This window comes from Brassica napus, chromosome C6 (assembly GCF_020379485.1).
Source record: "Brassica napus cultivar Da-Ae chromosome C6, Da-Ae, whole genome shotgun sequence".
NCBI lineage: Eukaryota > Viridiplantae > Streptophyta > Magnoliopsida > Brassicales > Brassicaceae > Brassica > Brassica napus.
The window spans coordinates 4,692,786-4,716,293 of NC_063449.1; the positions used below are offsets into that span (position 1 = coordinate 4,692,786).

Consider the following 23,508-nt stretch of genomic DNA (forward strand, 5'->3'; position numbering starts at 1 on the left):
AGCGTAACGCTTAAAGCTAAGGATCTGAGCGGTGGAACCGTTGGTCTCAGCTAATCTCCGAAGAGGCACTCGTCGCGAAACGGCCATCTCTCGAACAAAACTCAGAGCTGAGTCTGAACTAAGAGGAGACAAAGGGAGTGAGATTTCTCTGTCCAAGTACGGCAAATCGATCGGAGGCTGGCAAGAACACCAAAGCCCAATGGAGATGTGCCAGAAGTGTGTTTGCAGAGCTCTGTTCACGAAGCGGCGGAACCTCAACGAATCTGCAACCAGAGTTTCGAAATCGCAATCGAAGCTTCGGAGACAAGGCTTTGGAACGTAGCGTGATTACATTAGGTCGAAGAAGGAAACGAGAGGAAACGAGGATTCCAAACGGTTCGGATGGATCAAGGATCCGACCCGGAATCCATGAATCTGAAGGGTTTAATCTCACCCACACTAGCTCTCCTTTCTTCCACATTCTTCTCTGTAAGAAATTAGGGTTCCTTAAGGGTTTCTCTCTGAAGATGGTGATTATTCTCTCTCTGTGATAAGGAGAGCTCTGAATGGCTGATTTGGAATTTAGAAAGTTTTTCTTTTTTTTGGTCAAAATAATTTAGAAGTTATTTGGCGCTAATTTAGAGTTTAGAATTTTTGTTAACGTTCCAACTTCCTCCTATGATTATCGCCTCGAACAGTTGAACTATACTTTTATTTTATTTTTTGCCAAAATTGTTTGTTAAAAACGAGAGCCTAAGAGCGTTATCCCTGAAACCCGGGTTTTTTTAAAAAAAAAAAAATTGTCTGATTAAAAAAAAAATTAAAAAGCGCACCAATCGCGGATCGTCACGTGTCGGTGGAGCTCGCGACAGTGCAAAAAACCCACCAGAATCGATCCTTATTTCATGACTTTAGAGACTGGTTTTTATGTTTTTGTGGGGCCCAATAGTTAAAATCCCATTTACTATCCCGCGTTGTTGATGCTCTAAACATCAGTATTGAGTCAGTTTCTTCCCATTATTTTCTCATCATATAATAATAATAATACTGATGATTAATTTAATAAGTTTTAAATAAAAATATAATTCAGCCATTCATTATATGACAAGTGTAGAAACCTTTCTGCAATCACAACGGTACATTTCTTGTCTTTTTCTTTAGTTTCACCTTCTCTATCTTAATTTTCTTATTTATTGCATTTATTTTATTCTGAGAATTTGGGTAAAACCCCCCCCCCCCCATTAAAAATGCTCTAATAGGTAGTTTTACAAGCAGACTCATAATAAAAATTTTAGCCCAAAAAACAAAGCCCAGAACCTTAAAAGATAACAATGAAGCTCGTAGTGACACGCGGTCCACACATGGTTTCGTTTCTTTAACCGAGAGAAGAGAAGGCGGTGCCGGAACTGTCTCGCCAGAATCCATCGATCTCCATCCCGTTTTCGTTTGAGACTATTTGCATGTTCTTCATACCTTTGATCGCCGTTAATCTCAAGATTGTCTTCTCCAATTGTCAGAAATTGAGATCTAGAAAAAGCTTCAGCAGAAACAAGAGAAGAATCTTGTCGGAACACTAACCCTTATGGCAGCTCCGAATCGTCTGGATTCTGACCTGAATCGCCAAAGCACGATCCAAATCTCAGGTCTTGTTCACCGTGGAGACTTCGAGACAGTAAGCGAAGCTTGATACCACCTCCGAATCAAGAACTGAGCATGTCTAACGAAAAAGAAAATCAAAGCTCCCAACTAAACGGTATGAATCAAATCAAAACAGAAGAAGAACGAGATTAAAACTTTATTTATGTTCAATCGAAATCAGAGAGGGATAAGAGTGATAATCAGCTCTGATTTGGATGAACTTACACACCTCAAAAATCGCCAAAGCCAAAACAAAAAAAAAAGTCGATCTCTCGATCGAAACTTATTTTACAATACAAAGATCATCCTCCCTCTGAAAAATTGGAATCTAGTAAGAGAGAAGGGGTGAGATACACTCTCTCTATATAGAGTCGAGAGTCTTACAACAGTTGAACTATACTGTTTCCAACTTAACTACTTGTCGTTTTATTGACATTATGTATTCCAATTGTTACATAGGTTGTTGATCCATGTAATAGGACATTTTCTTCTCTCAAATTGATTTTTGAGAAAATTTTATGTTTACCACTTTTATGGTACTATTATTCATTTTTACCGCCACTAAATGGATATTTTTAAAAATATTTTTTTCATTTTATATCAGTGTTCACTATATATATATAATAAATAATTATTTAAATAAATAAAAAATAATAAAATAATAATAATTTTTATGTTTTCGAATTATACTTTTTCAAATTCGATTTTTTATAAATTTGATTTTTCTTAATTTGTTTTCCATTTTTTTAAAATCAAAATTTATGTTTGAAACTATTTTTTAAAATATTTTAACATTTTTCTAAGTATTTATTTGTATATTTATTAGAATCCTAAATTTCACATTCCAAAAAATCTACCCCACTCCTCAGTTCTAAACTTTAAGTCTAGATTAGTTAACCCTAGAGGTATAAATGTTTTTTAATTTAATTAAATGTAAAGGAAAAAGTGGTTAGTGTAAACATGAAAAGTGATAGTACGAATGTGATATTTGTGGCAATTTCTCTTAATTTTTTCGTTGTTGTCTTTTTCTTCATATGTTGCTGACTTTTTTTTGAACACCATTTATTTATTTTTTAAAATTTTTAAATTTTTAATTTATTTAAATAATTACTTATTATATATATAGAGTATGTGTGTATAAGAGTCTTTTGCCTCATAATAAAGAAAGTATTTTTGAAAATATCTCTTTAGTGATGGTAAACATTAGTATCATCAAATTGGTAAACATAAAAATTCCCCCAGAAAAATGTATTGTTCTTATATAAAACGCACTTAAAAGCTAAAGAAGCAAAAATAGTGTGTTTACTTTTACTGTTCAAAGCTTTTAAGATTTTTTTGGGTCAATTATTTCAAAAAAAAATTGAATGTCGATGATATAAATCTCAATAATAGAACCTCCTCTTTCGTATCATATTTACAACATAGATAAATTTTTATAAATTATAATAAAATATTTTCAGATATTTGAATTCAATTTTGTTTGAAAACAACTAGAACAGTTATAATTTTTAAATAAAGTAATTGGGTATAAATATCAGTAATAACATATTAAATTTCATATTCCCTATATATTAAAAGAAAAACATTGTCATTTAATACTTTCACGCTAACTTTGACACATGGCAGCCTCACATTACTTTGAAAATACGGACGCTGACGTGTCGGCTTAATAGAGCTTCTCATAAAATATCCAGTAAAAGTTTCATATTTTGCTTAGACTAAACACAACCACGTTATATGATTTAGCTCATACCAATGGGCGTGATGCGAAGCTAATTGTGGCTATACTAACCAAGTTTTGAGAAGCATAAATGTTCATAAACGATTTAGTTGATGTAAAGTCATTGCTAATAGAAGAAGTTGATGCAAAGAAAAATTGATAAATCTATCATTGGCGCATAAAAGTGGTTTGTCAACTATCAAGAAAAAAATTAAAGTTGAAGGTGAAAAGCAGAGCAGAAACTCCTGCTTAAACTACTGTCTATAGTGAATAAATCACACAATGACATTGCTAATAGGAGAAGTTGATGCAAAGCCAATACACTGGCGTATCGAAGTTTTTTTGTGTATTGTCAAGAAAAAAAATCAAACTACGTCATTGCTAATACTCAAAACACGGGGGTTGCGTGAATTCATTCAACTAAAAAAACTTAATTTGATGGGATTAAGAAACTGTTGCGAGAGACTAATGAAAAATAGAAGAACACCTCTAAAGCAAGCGAGACTTAATATTTCTTTATGACTCCTATAAAGGGCTCTACTCGGTTCTCATATATCTGACGGATTTCTCCTCTTCACTGTTTGGGAAAAAAGCTGAGAATTTCATAAGCAACAAGTTGATGAGTAGCGAAGTTGAGAAAGAGTTACTGTCATATCGTAATCTACTGTCAAGGCGGTCTTTGTCCACTTGATATCGGTTATATTGTGGTAAAGAAAGAGTTATCATTGTGAAAGGTTTTGATACACAAAAGATATTGGTTTTTACTAGACTCTCACATTGTCAAACAGTCTCTACGAGACACTCTCACCGAAAACAAAAAAAAAGCCCGAGAAGGCTTAACCACACAAAACAAAATAAATATGGATTTAGAATGATAGTTATATTTTAGTAAATTTAAGAAAAAAACAACCTAAAAACGAACCGATATCCAAATTAAATAGACTTAACGTTTTCTTATCCAAATTATGTGCAATGTGTGAATTATAACCTAGTTTCAGATATATAATATATTTTTTTAAAATAAGATTTATATTTTAAAAAATGTATTAGTACCACTGATTTTTTAGTTTGTAAAATATAAATATATTATCTGTATTTCGCAGTTATACTATTCAGTATACATGTCACAATTCACACTTTGTTTTAAACCGTTTATTTTTTACCAACAGCGGTTGTTTTGTAGCATGTCTTTTTCTAAAGAGGGTGTTCGCATCCGTGCCTCTGATTCGTGTCTTTTACACTAACGTAAGCTTTTAACACATGTCATCTCGTCCCTTCTTTTTTTTTTGTCAACCATCTCGTCCCTTCTTCTATTCTACCGGTTCCTCTTTGTATTTTTTTAAATCATTAATGCATCTGTTGTTACACCGCAATATGATCCACAAATCTTCTTACGTCTGTTATTTCATATTTTGATTTTGTAAACAATTTCGTCTAAAATTAGTTAAAAAAAAAAAAAAAAAACAATTTCGTCTAATAATTTAGAGGAAAGTTGATATTTAAAATAAACACATACACAAGAACGCTAGCTTTATCAAAAAAAAAAAAAGAAAGAACGCTAGCTATGTAATTTTTGTTTAATATGTTAAAATAATTACATTTAACTGGTCAACAATAAAATAGGATCTCCGGATAATTAGCCGCTTCTATATAAAAAGTGAGTTAGCGAAGCAGAGTGAGCCAATGCTCACCTCAGACTGATTATTATAACTCGATCGTCTTCTTCTTCGGCTTGATGGAAACAGAAAGAATGTCTCCACTCTCAGATCTCCTGAACCTCAACCTCGACACCAAGCAAATCATCGCTGAATACATATGGTTCGATCATTTTCCCTGATCATGTCACTCTTTTGTGTTTGCTTAATCGCTTGATTGCTATGTCCCGTTTTGGACATGAACACTGCTGCATCTCATCTAGATTTCTCGAACTTTTTTTTTTCTGTAGATTTCTCGATCTTACTGCATGCGTATGTTTTTTTTCTTTTTTTATCGAAGCATGCGCATGTTCTTACATGGCTCTGTTAACAACATTAAGTTTTTAATCTTGTCTTCGTGAGAACAGGATCGGTGGGTCTGGAATGGACATTAGAAGCAAAGGCAGGGTACGAATAATAATATTTACACTATTTTCTCTTTTATTTTAACTCTAAAATCAAAAACTTTTTTTTTAATACAGACATTACCAGGACCTGTAAGTGATCCATCAAAGCTTCCGAAATGGAACTACGATGGATCCAGCACCAATCAAGCCGCCGGAGATGACAGTGAAGTCATTCTATAGTAATCTTCTTCACATAAATTATTTTCAAGTATAATGAATTAAAACTTATTATTATTAACTATTATATTTGTTTAATGTTATCTTTGAAATGAATCTAAAAAAGTCCTCAGGCGATTTTTAAAGACCCGTTCAGGAAAGGGAATAACATTCTCGTAAGCTCATCTGATTTTCTTTAGCAAAAGATTCATCTGATTATTTTTTAGTTGGAGGATTTTATGAATTCAAAATTTCTTTAATAATTATAATTAAATCAGGTGATGTGTGATGCTTACACACCGAAAGGAGATCCAATCCCGACCAACAATAGGCACAAAGCCGTGAAAATCTTCGATCATCCCAATGTGAAGGCTGAAGAGCCTTGGTAAGATCATTCCATATTTCACTTTGAGTCTTGGTTTGGAGCCGGTTTAGTTTAGGACAAATATATATTTTAGTATCTGTTAATTGTCTACAAAAATTGTTTTCTTGAAAATTGTGGTTGATTCAGTTCGGTTCGGTATGACTAATATCGGGTTAAGTTACTTTCGGTTCGGTGAAAACATTTGATAACCGATCGGTTGATGAATATATAATTCTTAGTTTGGTTAATTTCATAATTATAATTCGGTTTGATATTTGGATGTGTTATTTATTAGGTTTGGGATAGAGCAAGAATACACATTACTTAAGAAAGACGTCAAGTGGCCATTGGGTTGGCCCCTTGGTGGCTTTCCTGGTCCTCAGGTACACTAATGCTTAACATTTCTCCTTACAAATTCATAGACTAAACTCTTAATATGAAGAACATGTTTCTGATATCGAATATCTCTCCTCTTTTTTTGTGTGTGCGTGTTTGATGAAAACAGGGACCGTACTATTGTGCGGTCGGTGCAGACAAAGCCTTTGGTCGTGACATTGTGGATGGTCACTACAAAGCTTGTCTTTACGCTGGTTTAAGCATAGGTGGTGCCAATGGTGAAGTCATGCCTGGTCAATGGGAGTTTCAAATCAGCCCTACTGTTGGTATTGGTGCAGGTGATCAGTTATGGGTTGCTCGCTACATACTCGAGGTGAATAAAAAAACGATATACATAAAGCATTTTTGTTTCTTTGTACTAAGTAGCATTTTTTTTTTGTATTTCTCTTATGAATCATTTAGTGTTTATTTTGGCAGAGGATTACTGAGATATGCGGCGTGATTGTCTCATTTGATCCCAAACCAATCGAGGTATGGATCATCAAGACTCTTTTTTTTTGTAGTTATCATGGATTTTTTTTGTTTGAGTTGGGTTTGTTATCTATGGCGGTTTGATAATGATTAGGGTGATTGGAACGGAGCAGCTGCTCATACAAACTTCAGTACAAAATCAATGAGGAAAGAAGGAGGATTGGACTTGATAAAAAAAGCAATAGGGAAGCTTGAAGTGAAGCATAAACAACACATTGCTGCTTATGGTGAAGGCAATGAGAGGCGCCTCACTGGGAAGCATGAAACCGCAGACATCAACAAGTTCTCTTGGGTATGAGATATCGAATAAAATCAAATATATAATTTTGGATTAGTGATGCTTATACAAGCTTTCTTGATGTGTGTAATTTGGCTTTGTTGGGAGTAGGGAGTTGCGGATCGTGGAGCATCGGTGAGAGTGGGAAGAGATACGGAGAAAGAAGGGAAAGGGTATTTTGAAGATCGAAGGCCTTCGTCTAATATGGATCCTTATCTTGTTACCTCCATGATAGCTGAAACCACCATCCTCGGCTAAGCTTTCGTTTGAAGTTGTTGCATACGTTCTTTTGTTTCTTCATGTTTCGGTTTAATTTCAGTTTGAGACTCTTTTTTTTATTGCTAATAATTCATGGGATGGTCTTGATCCTATTGTTTGTTTATCCTGGTTCAGTTGTTTGTGTTAAAACAAAATTGAATTGGGAAAATTGAATTGGCAAAATAAAGGTTCTTAGTTCTTACTTTTTAAAGTATACTCTTAATTAATTTGCTCCAGCAGATACATGTATTAAGTTGGTAACCTTATGCAAATACTTCAAATATGGCCCTGTTTGTTTTTACATCCAGATGATCCATCTGGATGGAGATGTGATTGTTGTTTGTTTAGACACTAAAAATACAACTCATTCAGATGGACCATCTGGATGACTTTCAAAAATTTAGCTTTAATTTCATAAACCAGCTGGATGGACCAAATTGAACCAGCTGACTTGAGATGGTTTAGTCAAAATGTCAAAATGTCGATTTTACCCTTCATAAACTTCAAAAATTACAAACCTAATTATCCTAATTCCTCACTCTCGTATCTCTCTCTCTGCCGTCGACGAAACCTTCCACCATCACATCTCACACTCTCTCTCTCTCTCCATGAATGGAGGTTGATCTCTCTCTCTCTCTCTCCTGCCTGTCTCTCTCTCTCTCCGCCTCTCTCTCGTCGGATCTCTCTCTCGCCGGATCTCTCTCTCCGCCTCTCTCTCGCTGCAGCTCTCTCTCTCTCTCAAGTATCTCTCGCAGTCTCTCTCTCTCTCTCTCTCTGAGCTTGTTTGGTTTTCTGCTTCTAGATCTCTACAGATTCATTTTGTTGATGGGTTTCGTTGGTTTTGAGAACATTCATCTTGATCTGATTTTGATCTGCTTGTGTGTATAGAGTGATCTTTGAGTTGAAACATTCATTGATGGATTTCTTTGGTTTTGAGAATGTCTTTCTGAATCTAATCTGCTTGTGTGATTTTAGATGCTCTAAGCTCTTTTAAAATCTTGTCTTGTTGACTTTGATAGAATGATCGGTTCTTGTTGATGTTGTTTTAGGATTCTGCTTTTGTGATTTCATAATTTATGCTGAGCTATTGTTTTGGAAGCATAAGTCTAGTTCTGATAAGGACTCCGCTTTGAATCATTGTGTGGTCACCAGTTTATTGCAAAGCTTGAATCATTGTATGGTCACCACTTATGCTTTATTTTGCTGCTTTGTTTTAATGTTCAGTGTCAATGCTTTGTGGCTTGATGATATGGTCTTATACTAGTTGATGTAGCGTAGTTAGCATCTTCTCTTAATTGTTTATTTTCTCCCATGTGCCTAGATTTAGTTCTACTTCTGTGTGTGATATGCTTTGTTTTCGTCCTATAAGCCACAGCAGTTTCTATATTGCAGGAACTGATATAAATGATGAGGAGTACGCTCTCTTTGTGGAGCACGTTGTCAAGGAAGTGATGGAATCATACTCTTTGAAGAATGGAGATTTTCCTTTGTTGTATCCTCATGAAGCTACCATTATACTCTTCAAGTTTGAATTGTGTCTCTTAATCTTGTTACCGATGCTTTTGATACTTTGTTATTGTTGCTTTTGAGACTTTATATCACATTTTGTTATATGGGTTCTCAACTTATATATCTAAATATTTTGAAACTTTATATCACATTTTGTTATATGGGTTCTCATATTTAAATATTGTGAAACTTTATATCACATTTTGTTATGTAGGTTCTCATCTTTTAGATTTATAAACATTTGGAAACTTATAAACTTATAAATTTATATTATGAATGTCAAAATGAAAATTTAAATAAAAATTTATAAATTTATATGAAATAATAATTTATAAATGTTAAAATGCTATTTTTAAAATAATTTCAGTGTAAATACGTTTTAGAAACTATAAAAGTTAAAATTAATATCAAATATATGATTAAATTTAAATAAGGGTATTTTAGTAATTGGTTAAATTTAAATTCATCCAGATGTAAATGAAAATAAAGAAACAAACATAAGTTCATCCAGATGATCCATTCAGATGAGCCATTTGGATGGACAAACAAACAGTCCTATAAAAGCTAGATGAATCATCTGGATGGATCACATAGATGGAGTAGTTGGGTGGAGATGTCAGATGGAGAAACAAACAGGGCCTATATTATCAGACTTGTGATCCAAGTAAGGTTCATTCCTACTACAGACGGACTGGTGATCTTGAATTAAAAGAGACTAAATAAAAACTCGGGTATTGAGATCAGAAGGAAGGTATCCAGTGAGAGATTTGAGACAGAGGCGCTTACTATTTTAGCAGAGACGAGAAGCTTCTTGCATGTCTATGACTTCATGCCTATGTATGGGAAGTTTATCTGATCCCTTACTTGGTCACTTTTCATCAAAATTTGTGATTAGATTTGTCAAGTATGATTGCCTTTTGTGTAACATGTAACAGAGGAGCGCGAAGGACCACTAAATTGGGATGTTCGATCACGAATTAGTCTTGGTGCAGTTCGCGGCTTAGTCTACCGTCACTTACAAGAAGCCTTGAGAACATGTTGGTATCGATAAGAATATAATGGTATTTAACTTATGATAGAGGCCAGAGGTCGAATAGTAAAAACAATAACTGTAATATGTTAACAGAAATCTTGTCTTAAACATGCGTAGGAAGAATATATAGAAACTCGCAAGTACTTGATGTTAAGAGTTTTCAAGGCTCCTAAGACAAATGTTGTAGTATAGTGATTGTCGAACCAGTTCTGAGGGATATCAAAGCAATGAGAATGCAAGTACTCATTTAATCTAAGTGCAACCGATAATTTAAGAGGTTTCTAAACTAATGATTAATGATTAATGATAAATGAAATGACTTTCTTTACTAAGAGAAAAGAGAACTCATGGGCATAAAGATTAGACCTTGGGTGATCAAGTTTCGAACTAAGGATGGCAAACGATCAATCAAACTATCAACTTTAAGCTTAGACACAATCTTAAACAAACTCTATGTCTAGATGAATGTTCATTTACTAACATACCTCAAACATCAAATGTCTTTGGTTGAATAATATGAAAGCAATCATTACTAACAAGTCTATTGGCTATCTTAACACCTTTAACAACAAATGTCTTTGGTAAAATATGTTAAAAGCTTAGGAGAGTTGTCTCATGCATTTCATCAAACACCTTGTGGGTGGGAAATGCCTAAAGATCAACTTTTGAGTGGCCAACTCAAAAGATGCATTATTAATACTCTACTAGCAAGGAACAAGAATGATCTACACTAAAACATCCTAGAACTAACCTAATCACCCTTAATCTCTCTAACCCATGAATTCAAAAAGGTGATTACTCACTAATCTCCATGATTCCTCTTAAACCCATGGTGGATTTCAGATTAATCATGTAGAGAAATAGATAAGAAATCAACAAAAACACAAGACGAGAGCAATCAAATCTGAATCAAAAGAAGTTTTCACTAGTTCTTCTCTGAAAAAAAAGATTGTTTTTCTGGTGGCTTCCAAAAATACTTAAAACATAGGTTTTTGAAAAGTAAAAACGTGCATAATGAAATGACCAAAAGGCACTTAGAAAAACATGAGTTCGACAGGCAAATAGACGCGGAGCGACCTCGGCACGTCGCTGCGAGAGGTCGCTCCCGTGTTGTTTCTTCGCGAGCGACCTGGTTGTGTCGCTCCGAAGACGTCGCTCCCGGGTCGTCTCCTCGCGAGCGACCTCTGGGTGTCGCCGTGGTGAGGTCGCTCTCAAATCGACACAACCCGAGCGACCTCTGGGTGTCGCCGTGGTGAGGTCGCGCTAGGAGCTGGAGCGACTTCGCCTTGTCGCTCTAGGAGGGGTGTCTCGCGAACCAAACGCGAGCGACCTCTCTATGTCGCTCTGGCCAGGTCGCTCCGGGGTGTGTGTCACAACGACTTCATGTAGTCGCTCCAGGCAGTGCTCATCTAAAGATCACTCTAATCACCTCCCTTGAACTCCAAATGTACCCAAATGTCTCCAGAAACTCTACGTGGTACTCCAATACCTAATAGAGACATATGTATGCAAAATAGACATGGCTAAATCCTAATCTATATGATGAAAATGCACATGAATAAATGGATAAAACAATGTGAATATGCAAGATATCAGTACTTGCGGAGATTAAATTAATAAAATAATAATACATAAACTGGTAAACTAACAATTAGTCTTTAGGTTAGTACAAAACTCATGTAATACCTGAATGTCCAATTCAGAAGTCACTTTTGTTCCACTTTTAGTAAGTATTTCCGTATCGAATGTGGTTGAAACCCTAGAGTTACTGCTGGATACATCTATCTTATTAAAGTAAAAAGTATCTAAAGGTTTTGTTTGGCAATTTTGATAGTAGTAAAAAAAACTAATATTGTTTGGAAACATGGATAATTTAATAAGATAGATTTATTATTTCATGCTTAAATCTTTTAGTTTACACTAAATGGACTTTTAATTCTCTTATATCTTTGATTCATATTTGTGTTGGTCCACCAATGATAATCAAATAATACTCTTATTTTTTAACAGTACCATTCTATGGAACCCCTGTTACGTACAATACATAGTTTAAACATATAAACAAAAGTAATCAAATTAGAACCGTTATTTTTTCGTTTTTTAAAATTTGTATATACTGTAAAATATGCACTCGCGCAATCACGCGGATCAAGATCTAGTATTGGTTATGATTTTAGAAACTCTCCTATTTCAGGCAACCATTAGGGTGAAGATATAGTCAGTGTCGGCTTAAACATATCGTAGGCCCTAGGACAAAACTTTTAAATAGACCCTTTGAACCATGAAAATTTGGATTATTCAAAAAATGTTTCATTTATTAAAACAAGCAAAGCAAATGCTTAACATATTACCATGATCGTTCATGTAAATTAAAAAAATTATATAATGAGATTTTTTTCATTAAAAACTTACTCAAAATTCTCTTATGATTGCATAAACAACTCAAGTAAGAGAAAATAATACATAGGGTTAGGAATATGAGTGTGAATAGTCAAAAAATAGGCAAAAAAAAAAGAGTAAATGAAAATGAAATTGTATTATAAACGCAAGGAAAAAAAGCATATGTAACCTACTTTTGTTGCCGACAAAAAAACTGACTTTTGTTTGGTGTTGTGCTCAGATCCGTTAGGGCTATTAGTCCCACTGTTTTCGGCATAATATTTGTTTTCTGTATTGTTAACTTCAGTTTTTGTAATGCAGCGTCAACCTTTGAAACAAATTAAGTTGAAAATATCTAAAATTTAAATAATATCACTAGAATATTTTTGTAGAAGGAATGATAGTACTTCAGGAAGGTGTGTCTGATTTATGCATTAGCAGATTGGTGTAATTTGTTTTCTTGTTCTATTGAATCGAAAAGAAAAACTTGTGTCTTCTACTTTTTATTTTTTATTTTCTAATCACGTTCATACTTACAAGTGACAGGTTAACTATATAAAAATAAACACTTTGCGAGTGATTAGAAAATAAAAAATGAAACCAACACATTTTGTCGTAGATGAAAGTGAAACCAACACATTTTGAATTTTTTATTTTCCCCACAATACAACACTTTGCATTTTTTGGCTACCAAACATTGATAGTTTATGAGTTAAGCAACTAATGCATATCCGGTAATAAATTAGGTGGGAATGGGTGCAATGCAACAGCAACAGTACTAAGGCTGATATAACTGTATGACTCTCTTAGAGAGGTCCCAGAGGTATTCATACACATGATAGGAAGGAACCATGGTTTCAAGTTTGATGCCTTTACAGAGAAAAAAAGCAGAAGACAACGAGAGATGATGATTCTGATCTTATGTGCAGCATAAAAAAAAATTTCACTTTTGTAATACATATATCTTAGTTTTATAACTTTGGTTTGAAAATGGCGTCTCTTATTCAAAATCTATGAACATATTTGAAAGATGCATTGCGAAAAATTAAAGAAAGTTAAGATAATCTTTACTTACTAAATTTGCTTAAGACACGCATTTCACAACCCTCTCTCTACCAAAGTCTCAAAGATAAATGTATTTTGTTGTCTTGGATACAAAGTTGTTGCTGTTCCATGTTTCTGACCTTTGGACACCAAATCATAATTGATACATGCCAGCTGACCGAGGTTCTTCATACCGTAAAAAAGAGCAAGTCAGAATGTTATATAACTGATTTTCTTATAAGAATAGGGTTTACTCAAAAGTCATTTGCTGTAACAAAAGAAGTAAATGACAGTTCTTGATGGAGACAGAACACAAAAGTTCATAATCTATAGTAGGAGGATTCTGCAAGTTGACAAAGCTAGCAACCTATGTATAGATATCAATTATGAACGAAACTTGCAAGTGAACTTCTACAACTGTATAAAACTATGATTAATCGTATACTTGGATGACAAGGGATATTCGGAGGAAATACAGTACCTTGTAGGAGAAGTTATCAAATGGGTTATTTTCCGAAACATTAGTTTCCAACTCTGCAGGTCCGCAACGTTCATCAACCTGCATATACCATCAATATTGATCCAATATAGGGAAATTACACATCTATAGAATTAAAAAAAAAAACATCAACGTTTCGGAGGAGGAATGAGAGTGGATCATCAAACAGTACCCCATCGTTGTGATCATTTCTGAGGCAACCACTGCTGCCACTTTCACAAGACTTTCCATTCTCATTGGTTGGAGAAGATCGCTTATCCGAAGCGTAGCGACTTTGGAAGTAACTTGTGTCAAGAGCATCTTCTGTTTCCGGCACAAATGGAGCCTAGGAAAAAAAAACAAGCAAAAGTTACAAAAAAAAAAAAAAAAAAAAACAAGCAATGAAAGAAAATAAATAATAAAGGAGTTTGCAAAGCTTACAACTTTTAAAGCAAAAGAATAAATTAATTCACCTTCTGCTTTGGTAGAGTGTCCCAGTTTATGTCTTTAAAGAAGATGTGCTGCTTGACCTGTGTAATGATATTTGCTTTATCACAACACTTAACAAAAAAAAAAAGTGGACTCAGTCTTTCAAGAAAAGAAAAATCAATGTCACCTCAGCCGCCCCTCTAGCTCCAAGTCTCTGATGAGGATCTTTCGTTAATAACCTGGATAAAACACATGACACAATGTTACAGGAAAAGAAATATAGTCTTGCCTTCTTCTCAATTCGGTTATAAGCTGATCTTGAACCAAGCATGATCAGAATAGGCATTTACTTGGACCAAGATACATATAGTTCATAAATTAAGAAAAACGGGTTTGCTTATTGATGTTTACAACAAAGGTGCCCACAAATTAGGACTATTTTCACTATGCATATGATTGGATGTAAAGAAAAGCCACTAACCGATCTATCAAATCACGGGCTTCATAGCTCATCTCTGGATCACTAGGCCATGGTATTCTCCGGTTGATAATATTATCAAATACTTGCTAGAATCCAACAAAGAAGATGCAGATCAAAATATCAGGGAATTGGAGAGTGAACCAGAGATATAAAATACTGTCGCAATATATAAATTATGAAGATGTGAAATGAAAATTGTAAAAAGATAAGAGGCCATTATGAAAAAAAAGACCCCGCCCCCCGGTATTTGATGAACCTTGAGAAACCTCCATCTCCTCTACCAAAACTATTTACAGGAACGATGCAATATCAAGTCACTGACTGACCTGAGGACTATCAGCATTGAAGGGCGGAAATCCCACAATGAATTCAAACAAAATGACGCCAACAGACCACCAATCCGCAGTTGCACCTGAACAGTTTGATATATAACCATGGTTAGGGTTTTTAATTTAGGATATTTTATATAATTAGTTTTGGTGATTTTTATTTTTAATCATTGTTTTGAAGTTTTCTTTCTGTATTAGGTTTAATCATTTTCCTCTTTCTATTAGATTGTATACTTATATAAAGATTTCAGGAATCAACCTATCTCCAAGAGCGCTTAGGGTTAAAAGGAAGCTTTGCATAAGAGCATTTTTAATGGAAGGTTCTTAGGGTAAAGTTCTTAGAGCATGAATATCGGTCGACTTTTAAGTGTTTTTTAGCCCTTGGGGTCCACAAAAAAATTAAAAAGCGGTCTCAAAAGGTGCGAGAAAAGGATCGATTGTGATGGGTTTTTTGCACTGTTCGCGGACCCCACCGACACGTGGCGGTCCGCGATTGGTGCGCTTTTTAAATTTTTTATTTTTATTTAGACAAAAATAAAATAAAATAATTTTTCTTTTTTTAAAAAAACCTTAGTGGATTTTATGGATAATCTTGGTCTTATATTCTGTTAAAAACTTCACCCTACGAACCCCATTAAACATGCTCTAAATTTTCTATATAATTCTTGTGTAAACAAGAGTCATATCACAGTTATTGAAGTATTATATCAATTTTTACAGACTGAGTATGTGATAAACAGAAACGAATATCTGAAACTATTGTCAGACAGACAGCAGAGAGCAACAATTTGGTACGAATCTGAGTGGCCTAACTTAGTGATACGCAATACATTCAAGTTTTCCACAAGATAACTAAAGCTGTAATCAACTTGATATATACAACAAATTTTGTTATTCAGATTAACAATCCTCACCTATGACCCCTGTTCTAAAAATCGGCCGTCTAGGCGGCCGCCTAGGCGCTACGCGTCACTCTTCCGCCCCGATTTATGCCAAATCGGTTTAAAAAATCGGATATCCGATTTTTTCCGCCTAGACCGCCTAAATGACCGCCTAGCCGCCTAAATGACCGCCTAGCCGCCTAATCTATTTTTTTTTTATTTTTTTTTTAATTTTTTAATTTTTTATTTATTTTATTTTTAATAATATTTTTATTTTTTATTTGATCTAAAATTTTATAAATATCATTTATATTCATAATTTTGATGAAAAATACACTATATTAAGTTTATATATTCTATTTGTGTGTTTTATACAATCTTAAACATGAAAATGTATTAATGTTATACACAATTAAAGATTAACATGTATTATAACACAGTAAACCATCTAAAAATTCCGCCCCGCATAATTTCCGATTAATCCCCGATTTTCTCTTTAGGCGCTAGGCCCAACCCGACCGCCCGACTAGCGCCTAGCGCGTTCCCGAACAGGGCCTAGGACTAATCATTTTAATCTCAACCCAACACCAATTTCTACTCAAAATAAGACTGAAATAATAGAGACACAAGCGCACAAAAAGATAAGAAGGAAGTGTGTACCATGTCCTGTCCCCAGAAGAATTTCTTGCGCCATGTAGTCAGGAGTGCCAAGCCTATCTCGCCTTTCAGACTTATGCTCCAATGTTGGCAATTTTGAACCAGATAGATCACTGGTGCTGTCGATGAGACCAACTTCGGAGAGCCCAAAATCTGTCAACTGCTCATATGAAACAAAAAAAGGTACCATAAGGTCTACAGGGAAGCATGGTTCTAATATTCTATTTACAGACACTAACTGCAGAGGCTAATTCTCTGTGTGAGTTTTATGAACTTCAGCCTTCAGATAACAAAAGATTTTAAGCTCTAGAGCGTCACATTGCAGGAAGTCAACTAAACATTCTGAAGCCTGGTAAATACTCTATATAAGTTTCTAAAATGGCTATTAATTACCTTAACATGACCATCATGTGCAATCAATATATTGTCAGGTTTCAAATCACGATGCACAACACCCTCAGAGTGTAAATATTCCAAAGCTAGGACCTGACATGGAATCACAAAGTCTTGATAAATTTCCTTGTTAAATATGGCATGATCTGTGTGCATTACACACTTACAACTTCGGCAATGTATACACGGGCAACAGTTTCATCCAAGCTAATAATTTTTAACAATGAAAAAACATCACCCCCTTTCACGTACTCCATCACAAGATACAGGTTTTCGCGACAAGTAAAAGAATAGAAGAATCGAACCTGGTCAAAAAAGAAGAAGGTTACGGTAGAAACAAGGGAATCTCTGCAGAGGGAAACACATGCTATAAATGGTAAGAGCAGCTTACCACAAAGGGATTGCGGACGTTGATCAAAATATCTCGTTCAGCATGTATTCTTTCAACAGCATTCTTGCGGATCATATCTGCCTTCTTCAGAACCTAGGGAGTATGAAAGCCTCCCAGTTACAATATCTTACAAAAGAAAGTTTGACTGATATTTTGCCAGAATTACTTGAAATAAATAAACCGAAACCGGAATTAAACGAGAATGTATTTTTTCTCAGGTATTAGACAGTTCCTAATTTTATTATCCGATCCGACCCGAATCCAAAGCTAATCAAACAAATCTGAACCGAAAATTTGCTGGTTTCTATGAGGATTCTCTAGCCCCCTATCCAAACTACCCGAGATCCTAAATAATCGACCCGAACCAAAATGCTTACGCCTAAGCTTAACTGTACAGAACTGAAATACTTCACAAGAGTAACAGAAGCAAAGCGAAATGAAATTTAAATACCTTAATTGCAAATATGTCTCCTGTTGCTCTCTTTTTAGCCAAAAGAACTCTCCCAAAAGCTCCTCTACTAATTTCTTTTATCTCCTCAAAATCATCAATGGATATACGGTCCCGCAGATGTACTGATCTGATCCTCAAACTGCGTTCAACATCATCTTCCAAAAGAACATCTTCATCAATTACGGTGCTTGACAGGTCAACTTTTTCATCATCCAGAATCTCGTTCAGCTGAAGATACTTAGCACTACATAATAAATAAAATATTCTATTAATATTTGCCTCAACTGATAAGAGTATATAGATTCATTTCCCCGAACACTTGTACTTCAAGCAAAGACAGCATGGGGAGAAAGCCAATAATATATTTTAAGAACTCACCGTATCAACTTTTCTATGCGTGTCCCGAAAGTTTCTACTGTAAGCGCATCAAAATATCTGCGGTCTACGGTAACCCTCAAGTCATGAAGACAAGAATGTAAGATCGTCATGGATTTATCATCATGTGATATGGCTTTTGCTGCTCGTCTTGCAATGTTAGAAAGTGCAGTCATCTGCATCCAGAGGTGATTCATCAGCCAGCATATTAAATAACAAAAGACTAGGAAAGTATGATCACAGAGCAGTACCAAGACCTACCAGTGGAATATCATACCGGTCATGGAATGTAACCTTGCCTCCTAACAATTCAAATGGATTGGGTCTAGGGGATCTAGGAGTCATGCTACTGGCAGATGAAGTAGTAGTCATGCCTTGATCAGACTTGGGACCGAAACAGTCTAGCATGTCGTCTGGCCCTCTTGGGACGCGGCCACTTAGCCTAAAGTTTTTGATATTAATAAGAGTCAAAGCAACTCTCTCCAGCCGCGCATCAACACTCACACCCTTGTGATCATATCTATCAGCCAATTCACATATTTTAGAGTGATCTTCCACGTGGGTGGTGGGAACATCCTCCTCGCATATACGACAGATAATTGATACTGCAGCTTCTTTTACACCTTTCGACCCTATAGATGGAAGTCTATTCCAAGAAGTTTCATTGTACGGAGAAGAGAGAAGTCTTGACTGACTTAGCTGTACGAAATCTTCCTCCTGCCTCCAACCTTCCTTGCGAAACTGAAGTAATCTAGTACATCTGGTAAGAATAAACAGCAAGCGAGTATGAAGCTGCTTGGGAACACCAGGGGGAAGCTCCTGCCGTTTATCATCTAACTCTCGAACTATCCTCTCACAGTGAAGCCAGAACTCTCCTGAACTAGCAATGGTACATTTCAGTGTCAAAATCATTAAGGCTCCAGTTATAACCTTCAACTCATGATTATTTCTCGCATTTTCCGTAGAAATTCCAAGCAAGTCCTCAGAAAAAAATTTAAGGTCGACATTCACTTCTTCCTTTGCTTCATTAAATTTGGCCTTGATATGATTCAATACTTCCTGCTTAAGAGGAGACGATTAGAGCATGCATTTGAACAAATTTCCAAATAAAGTTAAAACATAGACATGAGCACCAAGACTACCTCCCAGCTGTTCGACCTATGAGGCTTCTTTAGTGGAAAAGGCCTTACACCTTCCGCGTTCAACTCATGAGAAAAGCTCTTATTGTCACCAGAGAAGCACTTTCTTGGAGCACTGGTCATGTTAAGTAAGGCTTGATAACGAGGGGGTTCTAGCTCCTTTGGATTCTACAAAGATAGATAGATGTCAGAACAAGGGCCGGATCTCAGATTTTGGAGGGCTTTAAACATTTCTTCACAATTTTAATTAAAAAAAATTCATAATTAGAGGATCTATGTAAAATGTCTCCATAAAAATTTTGGGCCCAAAACCAATGTTTCATTCAGCTGTCCTCACGCAAACCCCTTTTTGTTTGATGACGTTAAGGACTAAGGAGAAACGATTACGTACCTCAGGTGTGCCCGAGTCGGAAGGTGATACGTTGGATGTATCTGCTTAGCAACATCAAAATCAAAACGTGAGAATACAATAATTGAAATATCAATATAACAACAACATGAACAAGAGAGTCTTGAGCATATGTGATCATCACTACTCGTACCCGAGTCCTGATGAGTATTCAACTCGGGCAAGTAGTCAGACCGTACCACCACCGGAGTTGCTTCATCATTCCTAAAGCTGAAGCAAGCTTCCAGCGTCGCCCGGAGGGACCTCGTCTTGATCCGATTCAAGCCCAGGGACGAAGCCACCAGGGTAGACGTTTCAGCTCTTTGTTTCTTCCCGTTAAAACAGGAAAACGACAAGTAAGATCGCGAGGGAACTGAAGAGTGAACTTGATTAGGCGAAGAAGCTCGTTTGCAATGCTTCTTCGCGAACTCTATTAAAACTGCCGCGAAGCCAAGTATTCGAATGGATCTCCGTTTCCTGTTATCGGATTCGCTCGGAGAATTGTTGGCGCTGTCGACCTTCTTCGAGGAAGAGAAGAGCCTCCTCAATTTCTTGAACTCCATATCTGATTCCCCAAAAACCTAATCTTACCACAAAACAAAAACTCCATTTCAGAAACACAATCTCTCGAAGACGAAGAAGATGACGTAACTGTACAACAGTGTAAGAGGGAAAGCTAATGTTTTTAAAGCAAAGGTGAAACACAAGAGTCAAACCTTAGTTAGTTTATACGATTAAACAAATGTTTTACGATCACTTTCTCATGTATATATGCATATATGAGTGGAGTAGATTACACATTAATCACCAGATTTTCTATAGGATTAAGGACTAATGGACATCATTGTTCTTATGTAGAGTTGCATAAATGAGTAGATTAGATACGACATTTGTCAGATTTTCAAGAGGGTTAATCTCAGAGATGAATTTAGTCTGGGTTGTCAAGTTATAATTGGTTTGCAATATAAGGAATGGATTAATATTCCAAGATTTAGCACACTATATTTTGTTTGTATTTGAATTATTATAAATAGCTAATTTTGGAGTTACTGTTATGGCTGAGATTTCTTTTTAAAAGTTAACGGTAAAAATAAAATTAAAATATTTTTAATATATATTTTAAAAGTTAATTTAATATAGTTTTTGGAGTGATTAGTTTTTGAAAAAATATAATTTTAATTAATATTTAAATATTTTGCATACATTGTACGCATATTTTTTTTTATACTTAAATTATTAATCTTAATTAATTTAAATTATACTATTGCGACTTGATTTTTTTATTAGTATTTATAACTAAATAGATAGTTCATAAATCTAAATCGAAGATAAATATTTTGTCGTTGGATATTTTTACTTTTGTTATCACCATTTATAAAGTAAATGAACAATATATAAACTTATTTTGAGATAAATGTGGTTCTAAGTTATAATTTGGTGACAACAAAAATAAAGAAAAATTGTAGCTTTGATTAAAATTATAAGATTTTGTGCATATTATTTAACTTATATTTATATTGTTAAAGTAACATAACTTTGATTCAATATTCCCTTGAGATTTTTAAAGTTAACGGTGATATTAAGCTTAAACATTATTTAAAGATACATTATAAAAGTGAATTTGTTGTATAAAAAATATAATTTTAATTAATAAATGATATTTTGAGTGCAATGCCTATTTTATATATAAATTATTAATATAAACTAATTTTAAGACATATACCGTTGAAATTTTTATTATCAAGTTAATGAATTATTTATTATCAAATTGGAGACAAGAGTTTAGTTAGATTTTTTTACTTTTGTTGTCAACATTTATAAACTAAATAAACCGATATAAATTAGAGATAAAAGTTAATTGTTATTATCAAGTTAATAAATAATTTATAATCAACCTGGAGATAAGAGTTTAGTTAGATTTTCTTACTTTTGTTGTCAACATTTATAAACTAAATAAACTGATATAAATTAGAGATAAAAGTCAATTGTTAGTGAAGTATTACATTCATATCAAATTAAAATACATTATTTTACAATTTCTAATATTTCCAGTAATTTACCAAAAACATATTTTAACTAATTAATTTTGTATTTAAGTCTTAAGAGCAGCAACGGCGTCTCTTTTGACGACAAAATGGAAATTTTAAATCCATATGAAATTTATCCATCATTATCAATTTGAGAACTAACATTTTTGGGTGTGTGTTTTTTATTTTAATTTCATATATAAGTTATATAATTTAATTTTATTTTATAAGTGATTCGATATGTAACTAATAAATATCTAAATAGCTTTTTTTCAAGTACTTTGAATTATTTCATAAAACTTTAAAAAAAAAAAGATTTTTGATTAATGATTTTTCTTAGGAGACATTTTTTCTTAATAAGGGTTTCGGAAGACCTTCTTGGATATATGATATCTTTCTTAATAAGTATAATATCTTCCTAAAATTTAGAAGGCATTAGCAAATATGTAAGATATCTTCCTATATTTAGAAAATATTGAGAAATATGTATTATATCTTCATAAAAGTTAGGAAAACTGTATTTAAAAATATATTGTTAAAAGTATATTTATGAAAACTTTAATTAATATATATTAATGAATACCTAAATGAATTTAAATATATATATCATCTTCTTAAATATGTATACCATCTTCTTACAATTTTTGGAAGACCTTCATGGCATTTGATATCCAAATTTTATTCATATTTAAAAACAACTTCGTAAATTTATGAGAAATGTTATATATTTAGTAATATTTTCTGAAATATGCATATAATTGAAATTCAAAAAGATGATATATACATTTAGATAATAATTTCATAAATTAACATACATGTTACATTCAAAAGATATATTTACACATTTATGAAGACATTCTTAAATTTGGAAAAATAGAAATTTAGTAAAATATAAATTTAGTAAAATATCATATTCATTAAGGAAAATCTTCAAAAAAAAAAAAAAAAAAACAATCTTATTAAAAACAATTGTGAATTTGTTTTTAAAAAAACTAAAAAACTTTTTTCAATTTTATCATTTTAAAATTTTAAAATATTTATTTAATTTTATATAATTAATAAATAATTACTTCAAATTATAAATAATAATATAATTGTCACCTAAACTTTTATTAAGACATATTTTGGTCATTTTGATATACACATTTAATTTAATTAAAAAATAATTTAAACTAAAATATTTTTATTTAGGATTCAAATATTTATTAAATGGAATTACATATACTTTATAGAGAAATAACTTAATTTTTGACTAAAATATTTAATTTATATTTAATTAAATATAATATAATTTGTGATTCGAATATATAATTTCAACTAAATTAAATACTTTAAAATTAATGTGTGACAAAAATTAATGAGGGTAATCGCCATCCATAAATCGTCTCTCCAATCTCTCTCCCTTTTTCAACTCCCGGCTTAAGAAATGAAAAACCCTCAAATTTGATTTTGATATCTCAAGTCATGATTTGATGGATTTTCGTTATCTTGTTCTGCAATTTTTATTTTTGTTTCGTGGATCTTTCTATTTTCATCGAGTCAAGGTTTTGGGTGAATGTAACATGTTTTATTTGTTAAACGAAATTACAAAAGTTTAATCCAAAATGTGGAACTGAATCCAAATAAATAGTTGAAGGTGGAAATTGATGAAAATCTTAAGTATATAGGGTGTTTTAGAAAGCTATAAACTTTGGAGGGGATTTAGTGTGGGTTATATAAGTTTGGGGGGTGGGGTGGGGTTTAAATAAGTTAACCCAAACAAAT

The 23,508-nt window shown here is 33.6% G+C and overlaps 2 protein-coding genes and 1 long non-coding RNA gene across 6 annotated transcripts; 1 reads left to right on the forward strand and 2 right to left on the reverse strand.

Moving 5' to 3' along the window:
* Positions 1 to 1,053: 1,053 nt before the first annotated feature.
* Positions 1,054 to 4,838, reverse strand: LOC106404504. Its single transcript, XR_002658972.2, has 2 exons — positions 1,847 to 4,838; positions 1,054 to 1,696 (listed from the first exon to the last, which is right to left on the reverse strand). It is a non-coding gene; the product is annotated as an uncharacterized LOC106404504 (long non-coding RNA).
* A 109-nt stretch (positions 4,839 to 4,947) lies between these two features.
* LOC106402549 (glutamine synthetase cytosolic isozyme 1-5) lies at positions 4,948 to 9,013 on the forward strand. Of its 4 annotated transcripts, none has more exons than XM_048760367.1 (11): positions 4,948 to 5,155; positions 5,400 to 5,439; positions 5,514 to 5,617; positions 5,722 to 5,770; positions 5,873 to 5,979; positions 6,254 to 6,341; positions 6,464 to 6,667; positions 6,772 to 6,825; positions 6,920 to 7,117; positions 7,214 to 8,114; positions 8,739 to 9,013. In XM_048760367.1, exons 1-10 carry the CDS (start codon positions 5,073 to 5,075, stop codon positions 7,358 to 7,360), a joined length of 1,074 nt encoding a protein of 357 aa, XP_048616324.1. In that variant the 5' UTR covers positions 4,948 to 5,072; the 3' UTR covers positions 7,361 to 8,114; positions 8,739 to 9,013. The 4 variants fall into 4 exon arrangements, with proteins under 4 accessions (XP_048616324.1, XP_048616325.1, XP_048616322.1 ...); XM_048760368.1 differs by having other exon boundaries at positions 8,753 to 9,013; XM_048760365.1 differs by having other exon boundaries at positions 7,214 to 8,102.
* Positions 9,014 to 13,201: 4,188 nt separating this feature from the next.
* On the reverse strand, positions 13,202 to 21,943 carry LOC106404377 (probable serine/threonine protein kinase IRE3). Its single transcript, XM_013845099.3, has 17 exons — positions 19,872 to 21,943; positions 19,721 to 19,761; positions 19,333 to 19,497; positions 18,452 to 19,249; positions 18,194 to 18,366; positions 17,816 to 18,059; positions 17,365 to 17,457; positions 17,141 to 17,278; positions 16,974 to 17,066; positions 16,584 to 16,740; positions 15,040 to 15,125; positions 14,714 to 14,799; positions 14,420 to 14,471; positions 14,277 to 14,333; positions 13,997 to 14,149; positions 13,807 to 13,884; positions 13,202 to 13,511 (listed from the first exon to the last, which is right to left on the reverse strand). Exons 1-17 carry the CDS (start codon positions 20,278 to 20,280, stop codon positions 13,380 to 13,382), a joined length of 2,955 nt encoding a protein of 984 aa, XP_013700553.2. The 5' UTR covers positions 20,281 to 21,943; the 3' UTR covers positions 13,202 to 13,379.
* Between the last annotated feature and the right edge of the window lie 1,565 nt (positions 21,944 to 23,508).